The 21,712-nt window shown below is 49.4% G+C and overlaps 3 protein-coding genes across 3 annotated transcripts; 2 read left to right on the forward strand and 1 right to left on the reverse strand.

The window, feature by feature from the left end:
- Positions 1 to 1,588: 1,588 nt before the first annotated feature.
- Positions 1,589 to 3,092, forward strand: LOC119294787 (phospholipase A2 homolog 3-like). The gene is made up of 4 exons (XM_037573052.1): positions 1,589 to 1,937; positions 2,060 to 2,108; positions 2,206 to 2,328; positions 2,403 to 3,092. Exons 1-4 carry the CDS (start codon positions 1,794 to 1,796, stop codon positions 2,573 to 2,575), a joined length of 489 nt encoding a protein of 162 aa, XP_037428949.1. The 5' UTR covers positions 1,589 to 1,793; the 3' UTR covers positions 2,576 to 3,092.
- A 6,609-nt stretch (positions 3,093 to 9,701) lies between these two features.
- LOC119294788 (phytanoyl-CoA dioxygenase 1-like) lies at positions 9,702 to 18,100 on the reverse strand. The gene is made up of 9 exons (XM_037573053.1): positions 17,942 to 18,100; positions 17,686 to 17,807; positions 17,401 to 17,461; positions 11,795 to 11,863; positions 11,097 to 11,215; positions 10,868 to 11,015; positions 10,639 to 10,783; positions 10,465 to 10,551; positions 9,702 to 9,953 (listed from the first exon to the last, which is right to left on the reverse strand). Exons 1-9 carry the CDS (start codon positions 17,994 to 17,996, stop codon positions 9,911 to 9,913), a joined length of 849 nt encoding a protein of 282 aa, XP_037428950.1. The 5' UTR covers positions 17,997 to 18,100; the 3' UTR covers positions 9,702 to 9,910.
- A 1,684-nt stretch (positions 18,101 to 19,784) lies between these two features.
- Positions 19,785 to 21,258, forward strand: LOC119294791. Its single transcript, XM_037573054.1, has one exon. The coding sequence runs from the start codon at positions 19,848 to 19,850 to the stop codon at positions 21,021 to 21,023; it is 1,176 nt and encodes a 391-aa protein (XP_037428951.1). The 5' UTR covers positions 19,785 to 19,847; the 3' UTR covers positions 21,024 to 21,258.
- The last annotated feature ends 454 nt before the right edge of the window (positions 21,259 to 21,712 follow it).

Consider the following 21,712-nt stretch of genomic DNA (forward strand, 5'->3'; position numbering starts at 1 on the left):
GGTAGCCTCGCACAATCCGGGCTTCACGCCTAGTTCGGATCTGCTCAAGGAGCTCGAGCAGTCGCTCCAGCGTTAGAAATGTCTCATTCCTCACCAGGTGGCGTGGGGACATGTCTACTAGGCAGACGAGTGGAGTGGAAAGTGACGGCGGCGACAGACAGGCGGAAGAAAATGTGGATGGATGGTAGAGTCTCGGTGTCGTTGGTCGACTTAAATAGCCGGGCTAGGCACTACGCGGCCTGCCGGAGCTGCGCCACGCGGCGCCACCGGCTCGACGGAGGAGACGAGCTTTGGACCGCCGAGTTTCATGCATTTCCGGCTGGGACCCCTTTGTCGGTCCTACGTGGCGGGCGGACCTGGGCGTGCCTTGGCACCCCCATATCCGCATCATATTTGTATTGAATATGAGGGGTGTCAGTCAGCCCGGATGTTTGAGGCGTTCATCTGGGTCAAAAAATCGTGATCGGTCAATGACTGGCCGGCCCGCCCAGATGTTTGAGGAAGGTTTGAGATGTCGGAGTGTAGACACTCTAAGAGCAACTCCAATGGGGCGACCCATTTCGTCCGCCACCGTCCGTTTGGGTCGGCGCGGACAGAAAAGACGACCCAACGCGCCGACCCAAATGAACGTCCGTCCGCTTTCGTCCGCCTGCCGACCCATTCCCGGCTCATTTTTGAGCCGGATTTGCGTTAGCGCAGACACAAGATGGAGGCGCGCGCGCGCCTTCTCTCCTCCCCGCGCGTGCACAACCTCCACCGCCTGCTTCGTGGCCGACGGCGCCGGCCATTTTTTTCGATGAAAAAGGATACATAGATAGTTCTTGCATACACAGATAATATCAACTACTCGTCGCTTTCCGACTCTGACTCGGTAATGTCCTCCTCCGACGTTTGAATGTAGGCGTCAGCAACGTGCTCGTCCTCGAAGTCCCACCCCGAGGATGCGCATCGACATGGTGGCGCACAGGCGGCGAGGCTAGTGAGAGGGGGCGAGATGAGTGGGCGGCGGCGACAAACTGAGTGTGGAGGGAGTGTCATATTATAACGAGCGCCGGCCGCGGCGCGCCAAAATGCGCGCGCGAACATTTCCCGCGCTCTGGAGCGCCAAAGCCAGCGTGCTAGGCCGAATTTCCCCCGTGCCGGCGAACCTTTCCCGCGCCCTGGCATTGCCGCTGGCATGATCTAAAGCGCGCGCGGTCATGAAATGGGTTGGCGCGTTGGACGCGCTGCCGAACTAAATCTAAAAAAGAACGGACGACGGGCGGGCGACCGATCCAAACGGACAAAAGACGGACAAAAACACCGTCCAAACGTTTGGGTAGCCCCGTTGGAGTTGCTCTAATCACCCAATTATTTTCGCCGAAAGAGACTACGGAAAAGGAAAAGGAAGAGAAGGCGCTGGATGGCACACATGGTCGCCGGCTGGATCGATCGCCCACCGACGTGGTGCATGCACGGCATCTTCCTCCGCGCTGTCGACTGCCAGCCCGTGTCCCCGTGAGCTAGCCAACAAGCCCCGCGCGATCACGAGCAGGATACAACCAAAACGCGCACCCGCACCCCATCTTCACCCCCTCTTTCTCTCTCTAAATCAGTGCTGCAACTAGCAACTACAGTTGCAGATCGAGTTCTCCTCGTCGCTCCAGCCAATGCACCCCTCCGCTAGATAATATCTTATCTCGCCGAGAACGACGGCAGGGCAGGGCGCGCGGTATAAGTTCAGCTGCAGGCGGCCGCCGTCTCGATCAACACAAAGAGAGGGAGAGGGAGGGGGATCTGATATTTTGAAGGGGATGGCGCACGGCAGAAGCAGTTCCTGGCGGCTGCATGCGCGTCTACTCGCGGTGGTCGGGCTCCTCGCCTGCGCAGCCGTCGCGCCGCGCTCCTCGGCGCTCAACGTCGGCCTCCAGACCCTCGACGCCGACGGCGACGGCGTGGTACGTGCACGATCTACGCATGTACTATGACCTAGTACACTTTATAGCACGTTATTAAGCTGGGTATGCTTTGCTTTGTCGACTAACTCTCGGCGGCCGGCGGCGGCGGGACGCGGACGCAGAGCAAGCAGCAGGCGTGCAGCCGAACGTGCGAGTCCGACCACTGCACGAGTACGCACGCGCATCACCTTCTTCTTCTTCTTTAGAACTTAGAAGTAACTGCATGGTAGCTCACACCGAGATGTTTGTCGATGATCTCTTGACGCAGCGGCGCCATTCCTGCGGTACGGCAAGTACTGCGGCATCCTCTACAGCGGGTGCCCCGGCGAGCGGCCGTGCGACCCCCTCGACGCCTGCTGCATGCACCACGACAACTGCGTCCTCGTCAAGAGTACGTACCCCAACAACCAATTGATCCATCAACTATTTATGTAGCCGGCGTCTGACTCTCGATCGGCACATCAGATGACTACCTGAGCACGGAGTGCAACGAGGCCCTGCTGGAGTGCCTGGCGGAGTTGCGGGACGGCACGGGCACCTTCGAGGGGAACAAGTGCATGATCGACGAGGTCATCGACGTGATCACCGTCGTCATCGAGGCCGCCGTCGTCGCCGGCCGGGTCCTGCACAAGCCCTAGCTACATAGTACCACAACGGCGCGCGCGCCGAGCCGGCCGGCGAGCTGGGGGGACAAGCAACAACTTGCTCGGTAGGTGGGTGGTGCATGCCTTTTCTGCTTGGTGTCACTCGTCAGTCACGGTGTGTGTCCGTGTCCTGTCACGCGCGCACCGGCGCCTCACGTACAGTCTCGCGGGCACGGGCTAAGATCGACGACGGCGCCGGATTTTGCGACATGTATATGGGCATGGTTACCATCACCTGCTTTGCAGGATTTTATTTACTTGATGAGTTGGTTCGTCTTTGCCTACACGCATCATGTCCAGCTCGTACGCTACGTGTTCATGTCATGCATAATTGGTATACTTACTACACTGTTGTTACCACTGTTCAAATTTCAGTGAATTTTGCTGCTTAAAGCTACTTCGGATTTTGGGGGTAATCTATAGATCAGTACCGTAATTTGTGTCGTCTGAATTATGTATAGAACAAAAGCAACTTGTCCATTAATTGGATTATTATATGATGTTGATGTGATGGCGACGCCTTTCAGAGTGTACGGCTGCCCCGGTTCGATCTGCATATAACGTGATTACTTTTGCACACAATCGTTTTCTTTCTTTAGAGAAAGGACTCTTTGGCTAGGCTTCTCTTTCCTCCCGCTGGTGCCCTGGTGCCCTCGCCGGTCTACCTCGTCTTTGTCTTAGGCCATGGAGGCGCGGTGGATTCCGGCCTTTACTGACGGAAGAGTTTCGTTTTTCCATGATTTTTGAGTTCTGTTAGGATTTGTGTCCTACTCAGAAAGGTAAAGCGGCGACGGCTTTCTGAAATGGAATAAGGTTCTATATAGCCCAATTCCGGTGGTGTTTCTAGCACCGTCGGAGGGCGTGTGAAGTGTCTCCAACGGATCTCGTGGGATTCGGTCAGCATTTGTCTTCGGTGGATCCACATGGATCCGGTCTTTGTTCGTCTGTGTTTGTGTGCCTATAAGTTGGATCCTTCCGATCTACACTTCTCTTCATTGGCGTGGTTGTTGTTTTGATGCGTTAGTCCTATGGGGCCTTAGCACGACGACTTTCCTATTATCTACTACAATAAGGTTTGTCTGGCTCCGATGAGGAAGGGACAAAGACAGCGGCGTGCCTTCGGCTCGCTCTAGTGCTTGTCGTCGTCGCTAGATGGTCTACGAACCTGGATGTATTTTTTACTTCTGAAATTCTTTGTACTACCTTGACAGTTGATAAATAGATTGAAAGTTTTCTCGCAAAAAAAGGTGATTAGTTTTGCAGTAATGCTACATCTACGCAAATTTGCTTACAGGTTTAATGTAAACAGCCGGATGGAGGATTAGGGTTGCAGGTTAGGGGAGGAAGGGCCCACCCCCTTGAAATTCAGGGGGAAAGCGGAGTTAGTTAGGAAATTTACATAAAGGTCTTCTTAGGCTTGCGTAGATGTAGGATTATTGTTAGTTTTGTAAACATTGCATGTGCTTAGCTTAGACAAGTAGTGTTGCTATATCGGTTCGATCTGTCATAATAACAGTTGGTACGATGATTTTGACCAAAAAGGGGTCTAGCAAAATCGATATCCCGCACTTTTTCATAATTTTTGGAGGCTGCTTAAAATTGCAACACGAACAATTCGTAAGGCGCACCTCCTGTCACCATCGAACGCATCTCCGCGCTGCCACTGTTCGGTGTCACCTCCGTCCCTCAACCATCGTGATTTGGCCCTGCTCACCTCCTATGAGCCGTTCTCGGACCTCACACGCTTCATATCAGTATCTGCGGGTATCGTGGTTAAGTTTTATGGAGATCAGTATCTGTGAGCACCCAATGTCGAGGACATTGTGAGGCTTCTAGCAATGAATGAAGCAAGAGGTTGACCTCGGATGCTTGAGAGTGTTGACCATAAGCATATGAGGCGGAAGAATTGCCCTGCAACTTGACACACCCAATTCACTACGCATTGCCATGCTGGCATGATCCAACAATTATTCCGTGAGCGGTTCCCTGTAAGAAATTGTGGATTTGGTATTGCTACTTTGAGTTGTCTGGGTCACATAGCATAATGACATCATTGTCTTGCAGAGATCTCATCTATTTGCCAGAATAATATGTGGCACTTCTCTAGGATGCAACTACATGGTGAATTGGCATCAGTATGACGAAGCTACTATCTAGCCAATTGTGTCTGTCCATCTTGATCAACATTTGTGAAGACAATTTCTATTCCTGTGACCAAGAAACAAAAACATTTCACGAAGGCGCAAGAAGCAACGAGGAAAGACATAGAGAGAGCATTTGGAGTGTGGCAAGCTAGGTTTGCAATTGCCCAGGTTCATGTTCGTTTCTGGAATAAGGTTGTTTTAGTAAAGATCATAACTTGTTGTGTAATCCTACACAATATGGTCTTCAAGGATCAAAGGGATAATGCCAAGATCATGGATTATGGAAATGTTGGCGTGGCGAAAGATTGAAAACCGGGCCTCCCATGATCAGTTGTGTGAAAATAACATTAAACAAATGGTAGCTAGCTGGAAGATGGTGTATTTATATTTCTTTAAAATTTATTTATTTATATTTGAAAAAATTGTTGATTTGGATTATTTGTTCTATTCGGATTAATGGTTGATATTTGTTGAATCGTTTGATCTAAATTGTAGTAGAGTAGATAGAAGGAAACAAAAGGAAAACAAGTATGAGGCTATATTATGGTGATCTTGTGTTTGCGCACAACCTGCAAAAAAATATTGAGCACGCTGACGATATGATGACTCTGCTACAGTTGCTGGTTGTGTATGAGTTACATGCATGCTTGGCCGAGTTTTATATGCATGCTTTCCAGGTGATTGTTTATCTTTGGAAACGGTACATCCAAAATACCACGAAGTTAGAAAATCACACCCAAAAATATATTGATAGGTGGTAAGTTAAAACAACTGTAGCAAAGTCGCCATATCGACGATCGCCATCTGCCATATCTAGAGGATCCGCTCGCTGCTCTTCCTCTTCGTCCCCAAAATTGAAGACGAGGGGGTGCTCCTCTCGTGCGACATTGACAAGAAAGCGGGTGGTATATTGGAGGCGGGCGAAATGGAAACGGGGGGCATTGGAGAGAGGATTAAGACGAGAGAGTGAGGGTGTCAGCCTTTTATAGGCACTCGTGGGCGCCATTAAGGAGGCAGTACACGGCCAACGGCCGGTGGTCAAAGGGCGGGTCTTCCGATGAGAAACGTTGTAGTGGCCTGTTGTCACGCTGCTGGCCTGCTCACACGTTTGTCATGTCCCGTCCTGCTAATATGCAAGTAGGAGATGATGCCGTGTGGCGGCCATCCAACGGGCCGCCAAGGGAATCCGAGGGGGCGGGCGTGGCACCAATGGTCACGTGACCCTCACCAGTGGTGTGTTGAAGGCCCTGCATCTTTTAAACTCGACAGTGGCACGAGAAGGAAGAAGTTGAAACTTTCCTCCCGTGCTGGCGGATTGGTATGGACCGAACTCCATACTGGACGTCCCCAGCCTCCATATATGGACAGTACGAGGTCATTATGGAGCGAGCTTCATAAATTATGGCAATGGACACCCATATGACAACTCAGCTAGTGTCGTTTTGATCCAAATACGCCATATTATTAGTTATTATAGCGATCGGGGCTATACGAAGACTATGCTATAGTTGCTCTTAGTCTCTACTCCTAATGTCTCAGTTGGTAGGTCGCGTTCCGGGTTTTATTTTCGTCCCATCTCACCCGATTTTTTTTGGTATTTCTTTGGTACTTGCTCCCACCTCCCGCTCAGCCGAGACGGTTTATTTTCGTACTCCCTCCCACCTCCCAGGTAGTTCCCTCCATGCAAAAAAAATCGAACCAATCAATCTCTACTCCTAATGAAGCAGTTGGTAGTCTTCGCCGGTCAATTTTCGTCCCACCACTTTCGTCCGGGTTTTTTTCGTAGGTTAACTGTCGTAGATTTTTTTAGTCGCCTCCCCCACTTCATCGGTTTATTTTCACTTCACCCTCTCACACAACGAAAAAAACTGAATGGATCAAAACTTTCCATACTGACGCAAATTATTTAGTAATGTCTTTATGTAAAAGAATCAATCACAATCAATCTCTAAAGATCAAATCTAAATTAATTAATCTTCATAACGTTTGTTTCCTTTCGAATCACGTCCATAACTTTCCTTCCTTGTTTGGGCAGAAACTGTTTGGTAGCAGAGATTAGGAAGCTTCCTATGAGTGTAGTAATAGGAAGTATTCTTTTTCTTGATGATTCGTTTCCATGCATGATGATAGTAAATTATGCCAACATTCACCACTATTTATCAATGTCATCAATCGTATCCATTTCTATCAGTTTTAAAGGAATCTGCTCGCTTTGTCTTTTTTAAGGGGATCCGCTCGCTAAGTCGTCGTCGCATGTTATTTTCACAAACAATCTCTACTCCTAATGGAGCAGTTGGTAGCCTCGTACGGTTTATTTTTGTCCTCCTCCCACCTCCCCTGGTTTTTTCTCATCCTCTCTCCCACCTCCCAATTTCGTTGGTTTTTTTCGTCGGTTTTTACTCGCCCCCTCCCACCTCCCAATTTCGTCCAGTTTTTATTCGTCCCACCTCCCACCACCCCCTCGTACTGGTTCTTTTTCTCTCCACTCTTTCCTTGCAAACTAATAATTTCCTAACATACAAAAGATCACGAATCTATCTTTCCTTACCCGAACCAATCGCGCCCTACATCAGTGCATTTCTTTATTAAGAAAACTAACACATAAATCTTAACGCATTGCAAACAAATCCATTATGGACCTAATTAATTTATTATGAAATCTATACGTGGTCGCATTGGTTCTTTTTCTCTCCACTCTTTCCTTGCAAACCACTAATTTCCTAACATACAAAAGATCACGAATCTATCTTTCCTTATCCGAATCAATCGATCCCTACATCAATGCATTTCTTTATTAAGAAAACTAACACGTAAATCTTAACGCATTGTAAAGAAATCTCGTTATGGACCTAATTAATTTATTATGGAATCTATACGTGGTCGCATCTCTCCCTTCGTGAAAAAATCGCATCCATCTCCCGTTAAAAAGGAAAAGAGAACATGAACGATCAATCCCACACCCTGCATCTCAGTAGCAAAAAATCGCCCCCGCCTCTGCTACTGCGCTTCGCCGTGTGCCTGGCTCGACCCATGCCTCGCCTGCATGGCTGGACGTCGCCGTCTCCACCGCCACGTACAAGAAAACGGTGGGCAGAACCATCCATTCAAATCGCACACCCCCACCCTCCTCCGCAATCCCTAGCCCCGCATCACCCTATCGCTTTCTCGCCTCTCTTTCCCCTCGATGTAGATGGTGCCGAGCGGCGGCCTCGAGCACCGGCAGTGCCGCCCTCTCTATCTTCGCTGCGTCGAGAGATGGGCCGAGGCTATCGTCGGTTCGCCGCCCACGATTGGGCCGCCTCCGGTTGTCGCGCACCACCGGCTCCACCTAACGTGCCCGACCCTCTCCGCTTTCGACCTTCCGGTGACCACATCCCTCCGCGCCTCCATCCATCATCCACAAGGCCACTCCCTGCACCCACCCTCCTAAATTCTCCATACCGGCGGACAATCACCGAAGATCCAAGTTGGCCCGATATCAATTTTCTTACATGCTTTCTTTATCAGTTGGTGATGGGAATGTGTTCCAATTTCTCTCTCTGGCTGTGGATTCGCAAGCAAGAAGCGCTTCTACATGCATCCTCCTGTCGGTCCCTAAAGTACCAAGGTAAATGGTTGATGTTGCGTTTGTCTAGGATGATATATGTTGGCTCTGTTCCGGTTCATCCGAGCAGTTTGGTGACTAATTTATTGATAATTTAATTATATTAATTAAATGAGTCGGGTGTATCGTCGTGCATTTATCTTGCCAGTAATGTTCTGTGATGCTCTGATGCACTTTGGGAATTGGTTATCTTGTCTTCAGTGCAGAACATTTGTTTATTAATGCATGAGAAGAATCCTTATTACTACCTTGAACCTGTTTTATAATCCATATTGTTATGCACTAGCGCGTGTGCGTGTGAAATAGATGGATTATGGTCCGTTCCGTACCCAATAAGATGGATATGTGTGTGTGTTAGAGAGAGAGAGAGAGAGGGAGAGAGGGGGAGAGAGGGGGAGAGAGAGTGAGTAGGAGGGAGGGAGAGAGTGTGTGTGAGAATTTGATGGTAAAAAGGTCGTCAATGTCACTTGATATGTATGAGAATATTAAATGTAATATTAACATAATTGATATTGAACTCTTAAAGTTAATATGGCCCCGTTGCAACGCACGGGTATTCTTCTAGTTTTAACAAGTTGTCAGGACCCGAATTATTGGAAAAAATCGGTCAAAGAACTGAGAAGGGGTTTTTGGAATTTGTGGGTAAATTACGGGATAGTTGAGAAGATAATCGCCTCTACTTCTAATTAATCTAAGGAACTAAATTTTGGCGAATTCTTTATTACTACCTCCATTTTGGTTTATTAGCCCCCCTTATATTTTGGATCAAACTTTGATCTTTGATTTAACTATCAAATAATAAGTTATATACCACAAAAGTAGTATCATTGAAAACCTCTTTCGATATGAATCCAACAATGTAAGTTTTATGATATACAATTTGTATTTTGTTAGTCAAATCTACAGTCAAAATTTGACACAAAATACAAAGGGACCAATAAACCAGGATGGATGTACTAGTATTCAACATGAGGTAAATGGCCTAAACAAAGCTCCTACTGAATACAGTAAACAGTAATTAAGGCAAAAAGCCAATTAACAACAGCCGTTGGTTCTCACCATCACATGCACCGTTGGATAACTGAATGTGCTCCTCACGTTGCTCTCATGGATAACAGAGGGATATCCTCTCCTGCTAGGACCTGGCTCTGCTAAGTTGTTCTTATGTCATCAGACTCTATGAGTTTTACAGAACATAAGGTTTTTTTAGATAAATGGCCCGGTTTTAGGTGCATGCTTTCCTGGTGATTGTTTATATTTGGAATCAGTACATCGCAAAATACCACGAAATTAGAAAATCACACCGAAAAATAGAAATAGTGAGCAGTTATCATGATACCTGATCATGAAACAAAGGGGCAGCCGCGACAGATTCTGAGGAGGAAATTGGATTTATTTCAGGATTGCAGATAGTAACTGATATCATGACAACACAACAGCTAGTATTCAGTATTTACAGTGTACACATGTGAAAGACAACAAAGAAACCAGCATTGCTCCGCGGCGTTCCCAAATTTGCACCGATGATAAGCAACTGAAACTGCTTGCTGAAGATATCACGTTTATTAGTAACTGGCTGAACTAAGACACATAGAGCGGTTCAGGCGCAGTTTTCCTCTGTATCCTGAGAAACAAACATGTAAAAAAGTGAGTAAAATCAACAAGTCTGTGTACACAAATCACTAGGTATTTCCATGATGTTGCATATGGTGTGGCATATGCTTTGTCAGCACACGCAACCTTCTAATTCTAAGATCAGAGTGCTATATCATTGGACACCCGACAGAATAACCTCAAGTATTACGACTAACATAACCAAACAAGTAGCAAAAGTACTAACCTAACCTGAACAAGTACTATACTCACACAATATCATGTTTCATTTTTCTTCATGGGTAACCAAATATGTCTTAAGCTATTACGAAACTGTTGCACGGCAATAGAAAACTATGCTTGCCTAAAACCAGCAGCTTGGTTTGAGGAGGAAACAAGTGTATGCCAAGTTCAGTGAACACTAGGGCTCATTTCGCTGTCCTTCTAGTTCTGACAGTTAATTATGTGACACCATCTTGAGCAAATAAAATCTAAAAAATATATTTTGCAACTGAACCATTGTCGCGCCATCATGAACTAACCAGTTGTCCTTGGACCATTTACATCCTTCCATGTCAACTACATGTAAGCTCAGTGCATGTCTTGACACTGGAGAAAGGTTCTCAAAGCTGTGAAAGAAAGCTAAAGCATGTTAGCGAAAGGTAAGAAAGAAAACAGCAACAGGGAAGCAACTGCGATATAGAAAGGAAATTCACCTCTGATGTACAAGATCGCCGTGAATAACAACAAAGTCACCTGATTTCATTTCCAGTGGTACAAACTCTTTCTGGTCATAAAGCGGGGAGGGGCGATCAAAATGAGTACCATTTTCATCTCTGATCATTCGCCTTTTTAGACCATCTGGTCCAGAACATTGCAAATGTAAAAAATAATATAAATAGCAACAGAACTTTTTGGGTTAAATAATTTTGTAATGTCACATACTTTTATGTGATCCGGGAATTGCCCATAGGCAACCGTTTGTAATTGTTGCATCTTCAAGTGCTAGCCACAATCCTGTGCATGATAGGGGCTCTGTATAAAGGAATGTATTATCCTGGTGTGGCACCACCTCGCCACCAATGCCCGGTTGCTGAAATGTGAAGAAAAAAACTCAATAACAACGAATAAAACATGCATATCATACGAAAACTAACTAGTCTTCAAAAGGTACCTTAAAGATGTACATAGATTGAATAACTGCAGGTCTCTTGTACCCTAAAGAAGAGAACAGGCTAGAAATACTCTCCGAGAAAGCAAACTTTTTGAACACAGGGTCATGTTCATGTAGTGCTGCATAAAATATAGTATGGCGAAGGTTACATATCTTAATAGTTGAGAAATTATGTCATCATGAAAATATGCAAGCATATAAAAAAAAGAAAATAACTGATGGCGCTCGAGAACGACTCCCACACCATAGACAATGTTAACTCGTAAACAAGAAAATAACAACTAAGAGCCTGAGATGAATGAATTAGCTCCAGATGGGAAAATAACCTAAACCACACGCGGTTTTGACTTAACTCCAGATTAATGGAATTATAGACAGCAGACTTAAATGCAAGTCTGAACTCATTTTTCCAGATAAGAACAACACTGTCCACTGAAATGCAACATGATTGTGCTTTAAATTATTAACACCAGCACCTTTAAATCAGATGCATTTTTTTTTCAAAATATACTCAATTTTATCGCTTTCCAGTGAATAAGGAATTTCCTTGTTGTTTCACACACGGGACAACAAATTCTTGGTCCAAGCAACATAAACAGTTAAATGATATTCACAAGAACCAATTGATCATATAGTTCAAAAGACAAACATGTAAAATAATTTATCTCTGAATTTGATTGCACCGTGGGCATACTAACCATGTCCAACTTTATTGATTGAAAGTTCCTTTGGCTGTCTCAAGCATCCATCATCTCCAAATGCCTTTTCTGTGGTCACAGAAACAGCAAAGTGTTAGACTGTATTTACATGTGTATATTGTAACGTTGTATACCACCTCATTATATATATATGTGATAGGCCACCCCTAGAGGGTTGTGTGCCGGTTCCCCCCAAAGCCTATTGTCTTACATGGTATCACGCTAGGTTACGTCCCCTTCCGCCTAAAAACCCTAAACCGCCGCCGCCGCCGCCGCCACCGCCGCCGCCGCCGCGCCCGCCGCCGCCGTCGCCCGACTGCTATGACGTCCGCCGCTGCGTCCGGCTCCACCGCCACCGGTTTTCTGCCGGCCTCCCTCGCGGCACTTCTCTCGAGGCCGCTGGATGCCGCCTCCCTTCAGGCGCCGATCGGGACACGGAGCGTCGGCTCCCTCTTCGCGCTCCCGTCGGCTGCTACTTCGCCCGGGCAGGCGCTTGTGGCTCACACCACCGCCGCCCCGTCAACCGCGGCTGTCGCGCCCTCGGCCACTGCGCCGCTGGTGGCGGAGGACGTCGCGCTGGCAGGCTTCGCGGCGTCAACCGCGGCCATTGCGCCCTCTGTCACCGCGCCGGCTGCCCCTCCGACTGTCTCCACGGTGTTCTCACCTCAGCCAGTCTCCTCGATGGGATCGCAGCCGCCGCCGCCGTTTCACTTCGGCCATCTCATCACCATCAAGTTGTCGTCGGACAATTACATCTTCTGGCGCGCGCAGGTTCTTCCGCTTCTTGGGAGTCACTACCTGCTTGGCTATGTCGACGGCTCTCTCCCTTGCCCTCCTGCGCTGGTTGACAGCGTGCATGGTCCGGTCTATAATCCGGCTCACCGTGTCTGGACAGGGCAGGATCAGGCGAACCTCTCCTCCATCCAGGGGTCGCTCTCTCCGGCCGTTGCTGGGCTTGTTGTCTTCGCCAAGACGTCCCACGAGGCATGGACTATTCTTGAGCGCTCGTTTGCGGCACAGTCGCAGGCTCGTGTATCTGGGCTCCGTCGCCAACTTGGGGAGTGTCAGAAGCTTGACTCCACCGCCACTGAGTTCTACAACAAAGTCAAGAGTCTCGCCGATACGCTGGCCTCCATTGGACAGCCCCTCACCGACTCCGAGTTCAACTCGTTTATTGTCAATGGTCTTGATGAGGAGTATGACGCCCTAGTCGAGATCATCAATGAGAGGGGCAACTCCACGCCCATGCCAGCACACGAGGTCTTTTCACGCCTCCTGCTTACTGAGCAACGAGTCGAGACGCGCCGATCCAGGGGCAACGGCGCCCTCTCGGCAAACGCCGCCACCAAGGGTGGTCGCTCCTCTGCTTCATCCAGGGCTCCTTCGGGGCAGTCACCACCACCCGCCTCGGCCCCTCCTCCTACTGCGACGCTACCAGGGGCTGGCGGTCCACGTGTGTGCCAGCTTTGTGGTCGCGATGGGCACTGGGCCTCGAAGTGTCACAAGCGCTTCCAGCGGGATTTTCTTGGTCTCGGCAATGACGGGAAGGATACACGCAACTTTGCTCGTCAGGTCGCCATGGCTGATCGTCCGCCGCCGCAGAAGCCACAGGGACACACTCAGTCCTACTCTATTGATCCCCACTGGTACATGGACTCTAGGGCGACAGAGCACCTGACCAGTGAGATGGGGAAGCTTCACACTCGTGAACCCTACCATGGCTCCGACAAGATCCACACCGCCAATGGAGCAGGTATGCACATCTCTCATATTGGTCAAGCATCACTTCTCACTAGACATGCCAATAGGAGTCTTCAACTTCGCAATGTTCTTCGAGTTCCATCTGTGACACGTAATCTTCTTTCAGTTCCTAAACTCACTCGTGATAATAATGTGCTTTGTGAATTTCATCCTTTTGATCTTTTTATTAAGGATCGGGGCACGAGGGACATTCTTCTTAGTGGGCGGCTCTGCCAAGGTCTCTATCGTCTGGAGCATCCTGGCGTCGCTCGCGTCTTCAGTGGAGTTCGGGTATCTCCGTCACAGTGGCATGCTCGTCTTGGTCACCCGGCCACACCTATTGTCCGGCATGTTTTGCGTCGTCATGAGCTTTCTAGTGTGTCTAGTAATAAAGATGTAGCAGTGTGTGATGCTTGTCAGCAGGGGAAGAGTCATCAACTTCCTTTTTCGGAGTCCAGTCGTGAGGTGAAACATCCTTTAGAACTTGTATTTTCAGATGTATGGGGTCCTGCTCAGACTTCTGTTAGTGGTCATAATTATTATATCAGTTTTGTTGATGCTTACAGCCGCTTTACCTGGCTTTATCTTATCAAACGTAAATCTGATGTGTTTGACATTTTTGTTCAGTTCCAAAAACATGTTGAACGCCTTCTCAAGCACAAAATTGTTCATGTTCAGTCGGACTGGGGTGGCGAGTATCGCAACCTCAACTCCTTCTTTCAGTCGCTTGGGATCACTCACCGTTTAGCATGTCCACATACACATCAGCAGAATGGTTCAGTAGAACGTAAGCATCGTCACATTGTTGAAGCTGGTCTGACTCTTTTGGCCCATGCATCTGTTCCGTTTCGTTTTTGGAGTGATGCTTTCACCACTGCATGTTTTCTCATCAATCGTACTCCCACTCGTGTTTTGAATATGAAGACTCCCATTGAAGTTCTCCTTAATGAACAACCGGACTACACCTTTCTCAAGGTGTTTGGGTGTGCTTGCTGGCCCCATCTCCGTCCATATAACAAGCGTAAGCTCGAGTTTCGTTCCAAGAAGTGTGTTTTTCTTGGTTATAGCTTTTTTCATAAAGGATACAAATGTCTTCATGTTCCCACTAATCGTGTCTACATCTCTCGGGATGTTGTGTTTGATGAGCATGTTTTTCCCTTTGCCAAACTCCCTGTGTCCACTACCGAGCCACCTGTCATGCATTCATCCTCTGTTGCTTCTGACCAATTTGATGATGTTGCATATTCTCCTCTATTGTTGCCTAACCATGGTGCAGGCACTGGTCGTGGGGCTCGTTTGGAGATTCTGGAAGCGCCATCTTCCTCTTCGTCGCCATCGCCTTCATCCTCGGCACCTTCTGTTGTGCATGAGGAGCACATGGCGCCCCTGCATGGCCTCGGTTTCCGTGCTCATGCACGGCCGATCGACGTCCTGGCCCGGTCGCCTCTGGCTTCTGGGCTGCCTTCGCCATCGTCACGCCCTGCAACCCCGCCGACTGGGTCAGCCTCCTCGGTCCCCGTCTCGCCCAGGGCGTCGGGGCAGTCATCACCAGGCCTGGCCTCGCCCGCCCCTGCCTCGCCCAGGGTGTCTGGGCCCTTCTCACCAGGGCCGGCCTCGCCTGCTCTCGCCTCGCCAAGGCCGTCTGGGCCGGTGTCACCGGAGCTAGTCTCGCCCACCCTCGGTTCGCCCATGGCCTCTGAGCCCCTGTCGTCGGGCCAGTCTTCGCCATGCAACCCGGAGTCGTCTGTCCCGAGCTCGCCTGAGGTGATTCCTGCATCTCCGGCGACCGTCACGTCTTCGTCACCTTCGCCTCCGCCGGCTCCTGCTGCTGCTCTACGTCCACATACGCGCAGTCGGAGTGGCATTTTTCAGCCTAAGCAACGTCACGATGGCACAGTTGCTTGGTTAGCGGCGTGCATGTCTGCTGCTCTCGCAGATCCATCCTCTGAGCCACGCACGTATCAAGCTGCTATGCGCATTCCTCATTGGAGAGAGGCCATGGAGCAGGAGTATCAAGCGCTTCTTCGCAATCAGACATGGACTCTTGTTCCTCCACAATCACGGGTAAATGTCATTGATTCCAAATGGGTTTTCAAAGTGAAGAAGCATTCTGATGGGTCCATTGAGCGCTATAAGGCTCGTCTGGTTGCTCGTGGTTTTCGACAGCGTTTTGGACTTGACTATGAAGACACCTTCAGTCCAGTGGTCAAGCCTACTACCATCAGACTTCTTCTCTCTCTGGCTGTTACTCGAGGTTGGTTTCTTTGTCAGCTTGATGTTCAAAATGCTTTTCTTCATGGTGTCTTGGCGGAGGAGGTTTACATGCGCCAGCCTCCGGGTTTCTCTGATCCGGATCGCCCTGATCATCTCTGTCGTCTGTCCAAGGCAATTTATGGTCTGAAGCAGGCTCCTCGTGCTTGGCATGCTTGTCTTGCAATGGCTCTTCGTGCTCATGGTTTTGCATCATCAACTGCTGACTCCTCATTGTTTCTTCTTCAAAGGCCTGAGGTTACTATGTACTTGTTGGTCTATGTAGATGATATCATTTTGGTCAGCTCCTCTCAGTCGGCTGCTACTGCGCTTGTTCGCTCACTTGGTGCTGATTTTGCGGTCAAGGACCTTGGGAAGCTTCATTACTTTCTTGGTGTGGAGATTACTTCTCGTGCTGCTGGCCTTGTTATGACGCAGAAGAAGTACTCTCTGGATTTGTTGCAGCGAGCTGGGATGCTTAAGTGCAAACCGACGACTACACCCATGTCTACCACTGATAAGCTCAATGCTGTTGATGGTGTGCTTCTTTCTTCTTCTGATGCGACCGAGTACCGGAGTATTGTTGGTGGGCTCCAGTACTTGACGATCACGCGACCAGACATTTCCTATGCTGTTAACCGAGTCTGCCAGTATCTGCAGTCACCCCGTGACACTCATTGGTCTGCTGTTAAGCGGATTTTGCGCTATATTCGTTTCACGGTGGCTCATGGTTTGCATATTCGGCCGTCTGACTCTGGTTGTCTTTCAGCATATTCTGATGCAGACTGGGCTGGCAATCCGGATGACAGGCGATCCACGGGGGGTTATGCTGTCTTCTTTGACTCTAACCTGATTGCCTGGAGTGCTCGGAAACAGGCTACTGTCTCGCGTAGCAGTACTGAGGCTGAGTATAAGGCTGTGGCCAATGCCACATCAGAGATTATCTGGGTACAGTCCTTGCTTTAGGAGTTAAGTATACCCCAATCACAGCCTCCTGTTCTTTGGTGTGATAACATCGGTGCTACATACCTTTCTGCAAATCCGGTATTCCATGCCCGAACGAAACACATTGAAGTTGACTATCACTTTGTGCGTGAACGTGTCTCTCAGAAGCAACTACAGATCAAGTTTATTTCTTCCAAGGATCAACTTGCTGACATCTTCACCAAGCCATTGCCTTTGCCACAGTTTGAGACTTGCAGGCGCAATCTTACCCTTCTAGATTCATTAGAAAGTGGCTAAGATTGAGGGAGGGTGTTAGACTGTATTTACATGTGTATATTGTAACGTTGTATACCACCTCATTATATATATATGTGATAGGCCACCCCTAGAGGGTTGTGTGCCGGTTCCCCCCAAAGCCTATTGTCTTACACAAAGTGACAAGAGAGAAATCACCATCAATAGCTAGGATGTAAAGCAGGAACAGAATTACAGAACTAGCAGCACAGTTCGCCGCCATATGTGACGCTGTAACTTATATATCTTCTTTTCTAACAAATTACCTAGCATGTCCTAGTCCAAGGAGCATGAATGATAAATGCTACAGATTGGTGATTCCTAATTGACAAGGGTAACTCATTCCCCACAAGTCCAAGATGACAGAAATCACATACCCTCGAAGAAGAAAGATATATTCTCCGCACTCTTAAAGAAGTAGTCATCCTTCAACTGCCGCTGCATCGCAAACAAAATTATTCCGGAAACACAAATCCAGATCGGGCAGCATGTGAGACTAGAGATCAAATCTATCAAGTGAGAATTGAAGCTAGTTATCCGGAGAACTGTAAATGGCAGACTGGCACATGCCTAAAAAGTTTGTACTAGTTATTATTATTTGGCAAGTCAGAAGTATATCCCTCTGAAGTCTGAACAAATAAGGCAAGTTCGGGACGACATACATGATCCTTAGTGGAGAAGACACTGGAGTCAGCGCCGTCGAAGCCGTCGACGAGCTCGGCCATGCGGCCCCGCATCGCCTGAACCTCCTCCGCGCTCGAGAACGACTCCAGCACCAGGTAGCCTGGAACCAACGGGAGCCCACGCAAGATTGAGATTAGGGCTTCCGCTGCTAATTTCGAAATTGGGGGAGCCGCCCCACGGCTGCTGGGAGACAGAGAGGTTGGGGGAGATGAGGTGCGACGAAGAAGTGCTCACCGTTCTTCTCGAAGAAGCTGAGCTGCTCGGCGGTGAGGCTGCCGGCCGGCGGCATGGCGGCGGCGGAGGAGGTAGATGTATGAACGGAACAGGGGATGGGGATTGACCAGTGGAGGGGATGGGTACGGAACTGTTTGCCGTCACGTTTTCGTTTTGTCTGGTCGATGTCAGTTTCCTGATTTCTGAAGCCACCCGAGCGCGCCCATGTGATATCAACCTATAGTTTATTTTGTGATGTCAAAAAAAAATTATTGTTTTATTTTGGACTGCAATAACTAGCGAACATTCGCCCGGAAATATGACATTTGTGAAGTTTTTAGACAGACTCTTCATAGATTCAAGAAAATTTCTGAAAAGAAAAGAAAAAATACGGCAAAAGGGGGCAGAATTTGCCATCTTCTATACAACCTAAAAATGCTTAAAAAAATATTTGTTTGCCATCCCCTTGCAGGGAACATTGGCCAGTTAATATTTATGTTATTTTTTCATGAATAGAAACGATACCTTTTCAAGTCAAATCTGAAAACACTAAAAATTTGTAAGACATTTGGATGTTTAACTTTGTTTTTTTAATACCCAAATGTATTATAAAAGTTTACCTAAAGTACAAAACATCTCAAACATAAAAATAATACATTATTGTCATGTGACCACGGAAGGACCACTACCGCCGCCAGAACAACTCGCCCACGCACTGCTATCATTGGTCTGCGCCATATGTGCAGTGACATAGGTCCTTGTTTGTGGTGATGGGAGGCTCCTATATCGCTGCTCGGTTGGTTCCTCACGTGGGTATGATTAACAATCGTGTGGCGATGTTCACGTCAGGGTGTGCACATGAACAATTGTTTTCGAGTGTGTATGGAGGTGTTGGTTCGGCAAGCGGATGTGGTAGCATAAGATGACTTCAGTTTGGTGATGTTTTTTGAGTGTTAGGTCTTGAGTTTTGAGACGAGAACCCCTATGCATTGTTTGGACTTTGACAACAAGGGTGTTTACGTGATGTTTCCTTCTTGTAGGCACTCCTTGCATTTTGCTTAGATTTTCTTCTTTTGGGTGCAAACTCTTAAACTAGACTTTTGTGTCTAGATCCGTTGATAATGGCATTTGCATGCTGTTTTCTAGAGAAGTTGACTTTGGAGAACCTTACTCGCAGTCAGCGTGTTTGTCTAGGGTAATGATTGATGTTGTTGTAGCACATTGTTCAAAGCTTCAACATGACACTCTATGTCATGTTCTCTTTTTTCATTTTTTTTACTTTTATATACAATACATGGGTGTAAGCATCCTATAGTGTTCTCGAATGCTCCTGGTATTGTGTTGTTGTATAGGCCGGATGTATTTGGTATCATCTTCTTGATCTTTAATAAGGCACATCTAGATGTGTCTTAGTTATTGCACATTTAAATGATTCAATCAAACTATAAAGATAAAGGGAAAAATAAAAGAAAATGTTTGCACGAATCTTCGTGTAAAATCAATGGCATAATACTTAAATGTGGTACTTAGGACACATCTAGATGTGCTTTAGATGTGCAATACTTAAGGCACATTTAGATGTGCTTTAACAAAACTGATATTGTTTTTTATCGAAGAAAATAGGGTTTTTAGGGGGTTGAAGAAAATAGGCTGCACGGAAACAATGAGAGAAAAAAAGGAGTATTACTTATAGGGCCAGGCAATGTTGGGCTTGGGCTGCTACGGCTCCATCTTATCCGCCGATCCAATAACAGTGTCAGCTTAAGCGGTACGCTAAAATCGTCCGTCTCCGCGTAGTAAATAAGCAACCGGGGAGTCCTCCGCTGCCCCCAAATCGGCAACCGCTCCCCGTAAAACTCTGCTCCGCCGCGATCGATTCCCCATTATAATTCAACCCCAACCCGGCCACCCCCCCTCCACGGCGGCCATGGCGGACTGGGCGGGGCTCCACGAGGACTTCCTCCTCCTGCTCGTCCCGCGCCTCCCCTCCCTCGACCTCCGCACCTTCCGCGCCGTCTGCGCCTCCTGGCGCGCCGCCGCGGCCACCTTCGCCTCGGCCGGCGGCCGCCCGCGCCCCGACCGCCCCTGGCTCCTCCTCCCCGCCGACGCGCCCGACCCGGAATTTCGCCGCCTCGTCATCCGCCGCGACCGCGAGGTCCCCGTCGTCACCCTACCCGCGCGCCTCGGCCGCGCGCACGACCGCCGCTTGTTCCCCCTCGGGTCCTCCCGCGGCGTCATCGTGGCCGCCGACGACCGCGGGGCCATGCACCTGCTCGACCTCTCCACCGGTAGGCGCGCGCCTCTGCCCCCCGTCGCGGCGCTCCCCCTCGCCGACCGCGTCGAGAGGACCCCTGCCGGCCTCACTGTCCACCTCAAACGCGACCCACGGGTGTACTCTATCGACGGCCTGATCCACCGCGAGGACACCCTGATCCGCAAGGCCGTCCCGGTGCCCACGCCCGTCGGCGGGGCGATGGTGATCGTCATCTACTACCCAGAGGGCCATCGCCACCAGTGGGCCACCGCTCGTCCCGGCGACAGCGCCTGGAAATCCGTGAAGCCGAGCAGCATCCCCGCCGTGGTGGACCTGGCGCTCCACCGCGGCCAGCTCTACGCCAACACCCTCTTCGGGATGGTGTACGTCTACCCGGAGCTGCACGGGCTGGGCTCCGCGTCCCCGGATATCATCCCGTCCATGACTCGGAGGCCTACCTCGGGCTTGAAGAGCAGCTTACTCGTGCAGACCCCGGGAGGCGGCGCGCTGATGCAGGTGGAGTTCGTCCGCCCCGCGGTGGATGGCGAGGGCGGGGAGTTCGTGGTTCGCGTGCTGGACGAGTGCGGCGGGACGTGGGAGGAGGAGGAGGACATCGGCGACGTGGCGGTGCTCGTGGACGCGTCGGGCGCGGTGGCCGTGTCCACGAGGGAGTGCCCCGGGCTGAGGCCCAGCACCATCTACTACGCGGACCTCGACGGTGGTGAGACACGGGTTCGGGCGTACAGCCTCGCCGGCAAGCACAAGAAGGTCGAGGTCGTCGAGTCCCTCCCCAGGGCGGAGGGAAACAACCGGCCGTGCTTCTGGTTCACGCCGGTCTATTCACAGTGACAATGTGTTTGATCCTGATCAATGTCCGTTTTTAGTCTTGCTAAATTGCTAGGCGTCGTCTCTCGTCTGAATTGTTGCATATGAGTTGCGGTAGCGATGTGGAAGGAGCTCTTCTTGCGTTTATTCATCCTAGGAACTATGGGTCTGCACGCCAATGCTACTATCCATGCTATGTACAATTGTACAGACAGGAAACTGAACCTGCCTCTGTGTGTGTCGTCACCAATTTTCATAACTCTTAAGGACGCGTTTGGTTGGTCGTATTAGGTAGGGCCAGTATTCATCTCATTCTTGGCCCGCACGAACCTCAAAGGGCCTCTGGAGGAACGGCCGATTCGGCCTTTTTTGCGAGCCAGGCTCGCTCGAGCCACGCGTGGTGAGCGACTGCACGCCTTGGGATGCATGGGAGACGACGAGACTGCTCATAACTCCCCATGCCCTCTCCCGTCACCTTCCTCGCTAGTTCACACCCACTCCCTCTCTCTCACCTCATCGCCCGTTCGGTTTGTCCGATGGCCACGCCGCCGTCACGCCACGCCCCACCCACTCCGGCCATCACTGACAGCAATCCCATTAAAGAGAGGTGGGTTGCCGGCCTCTCCGCGGCCGGAGTAGATCTGGCGGCGGCACTGCGAGCTCCCTCACCTTTCTGCACCATGCCGCCGCCCCGGGCCAATGCAGCGCCGGCC

This window comes from Triticum dicoccoides, chromosome 4B (assembly GCF_002162155.2).
Source record: "Triticum dicoccoides isolate Atlit2015 ecotype Zavitan chromosome 4B, WEW_v2.0, whole genome shotgun sequence".
NCBI lineage: Eukaryota > Viridiplantae > Streptophyta > Magnoliopsida > Poales > Poaceae > Triticum > Triticum dicoccoides.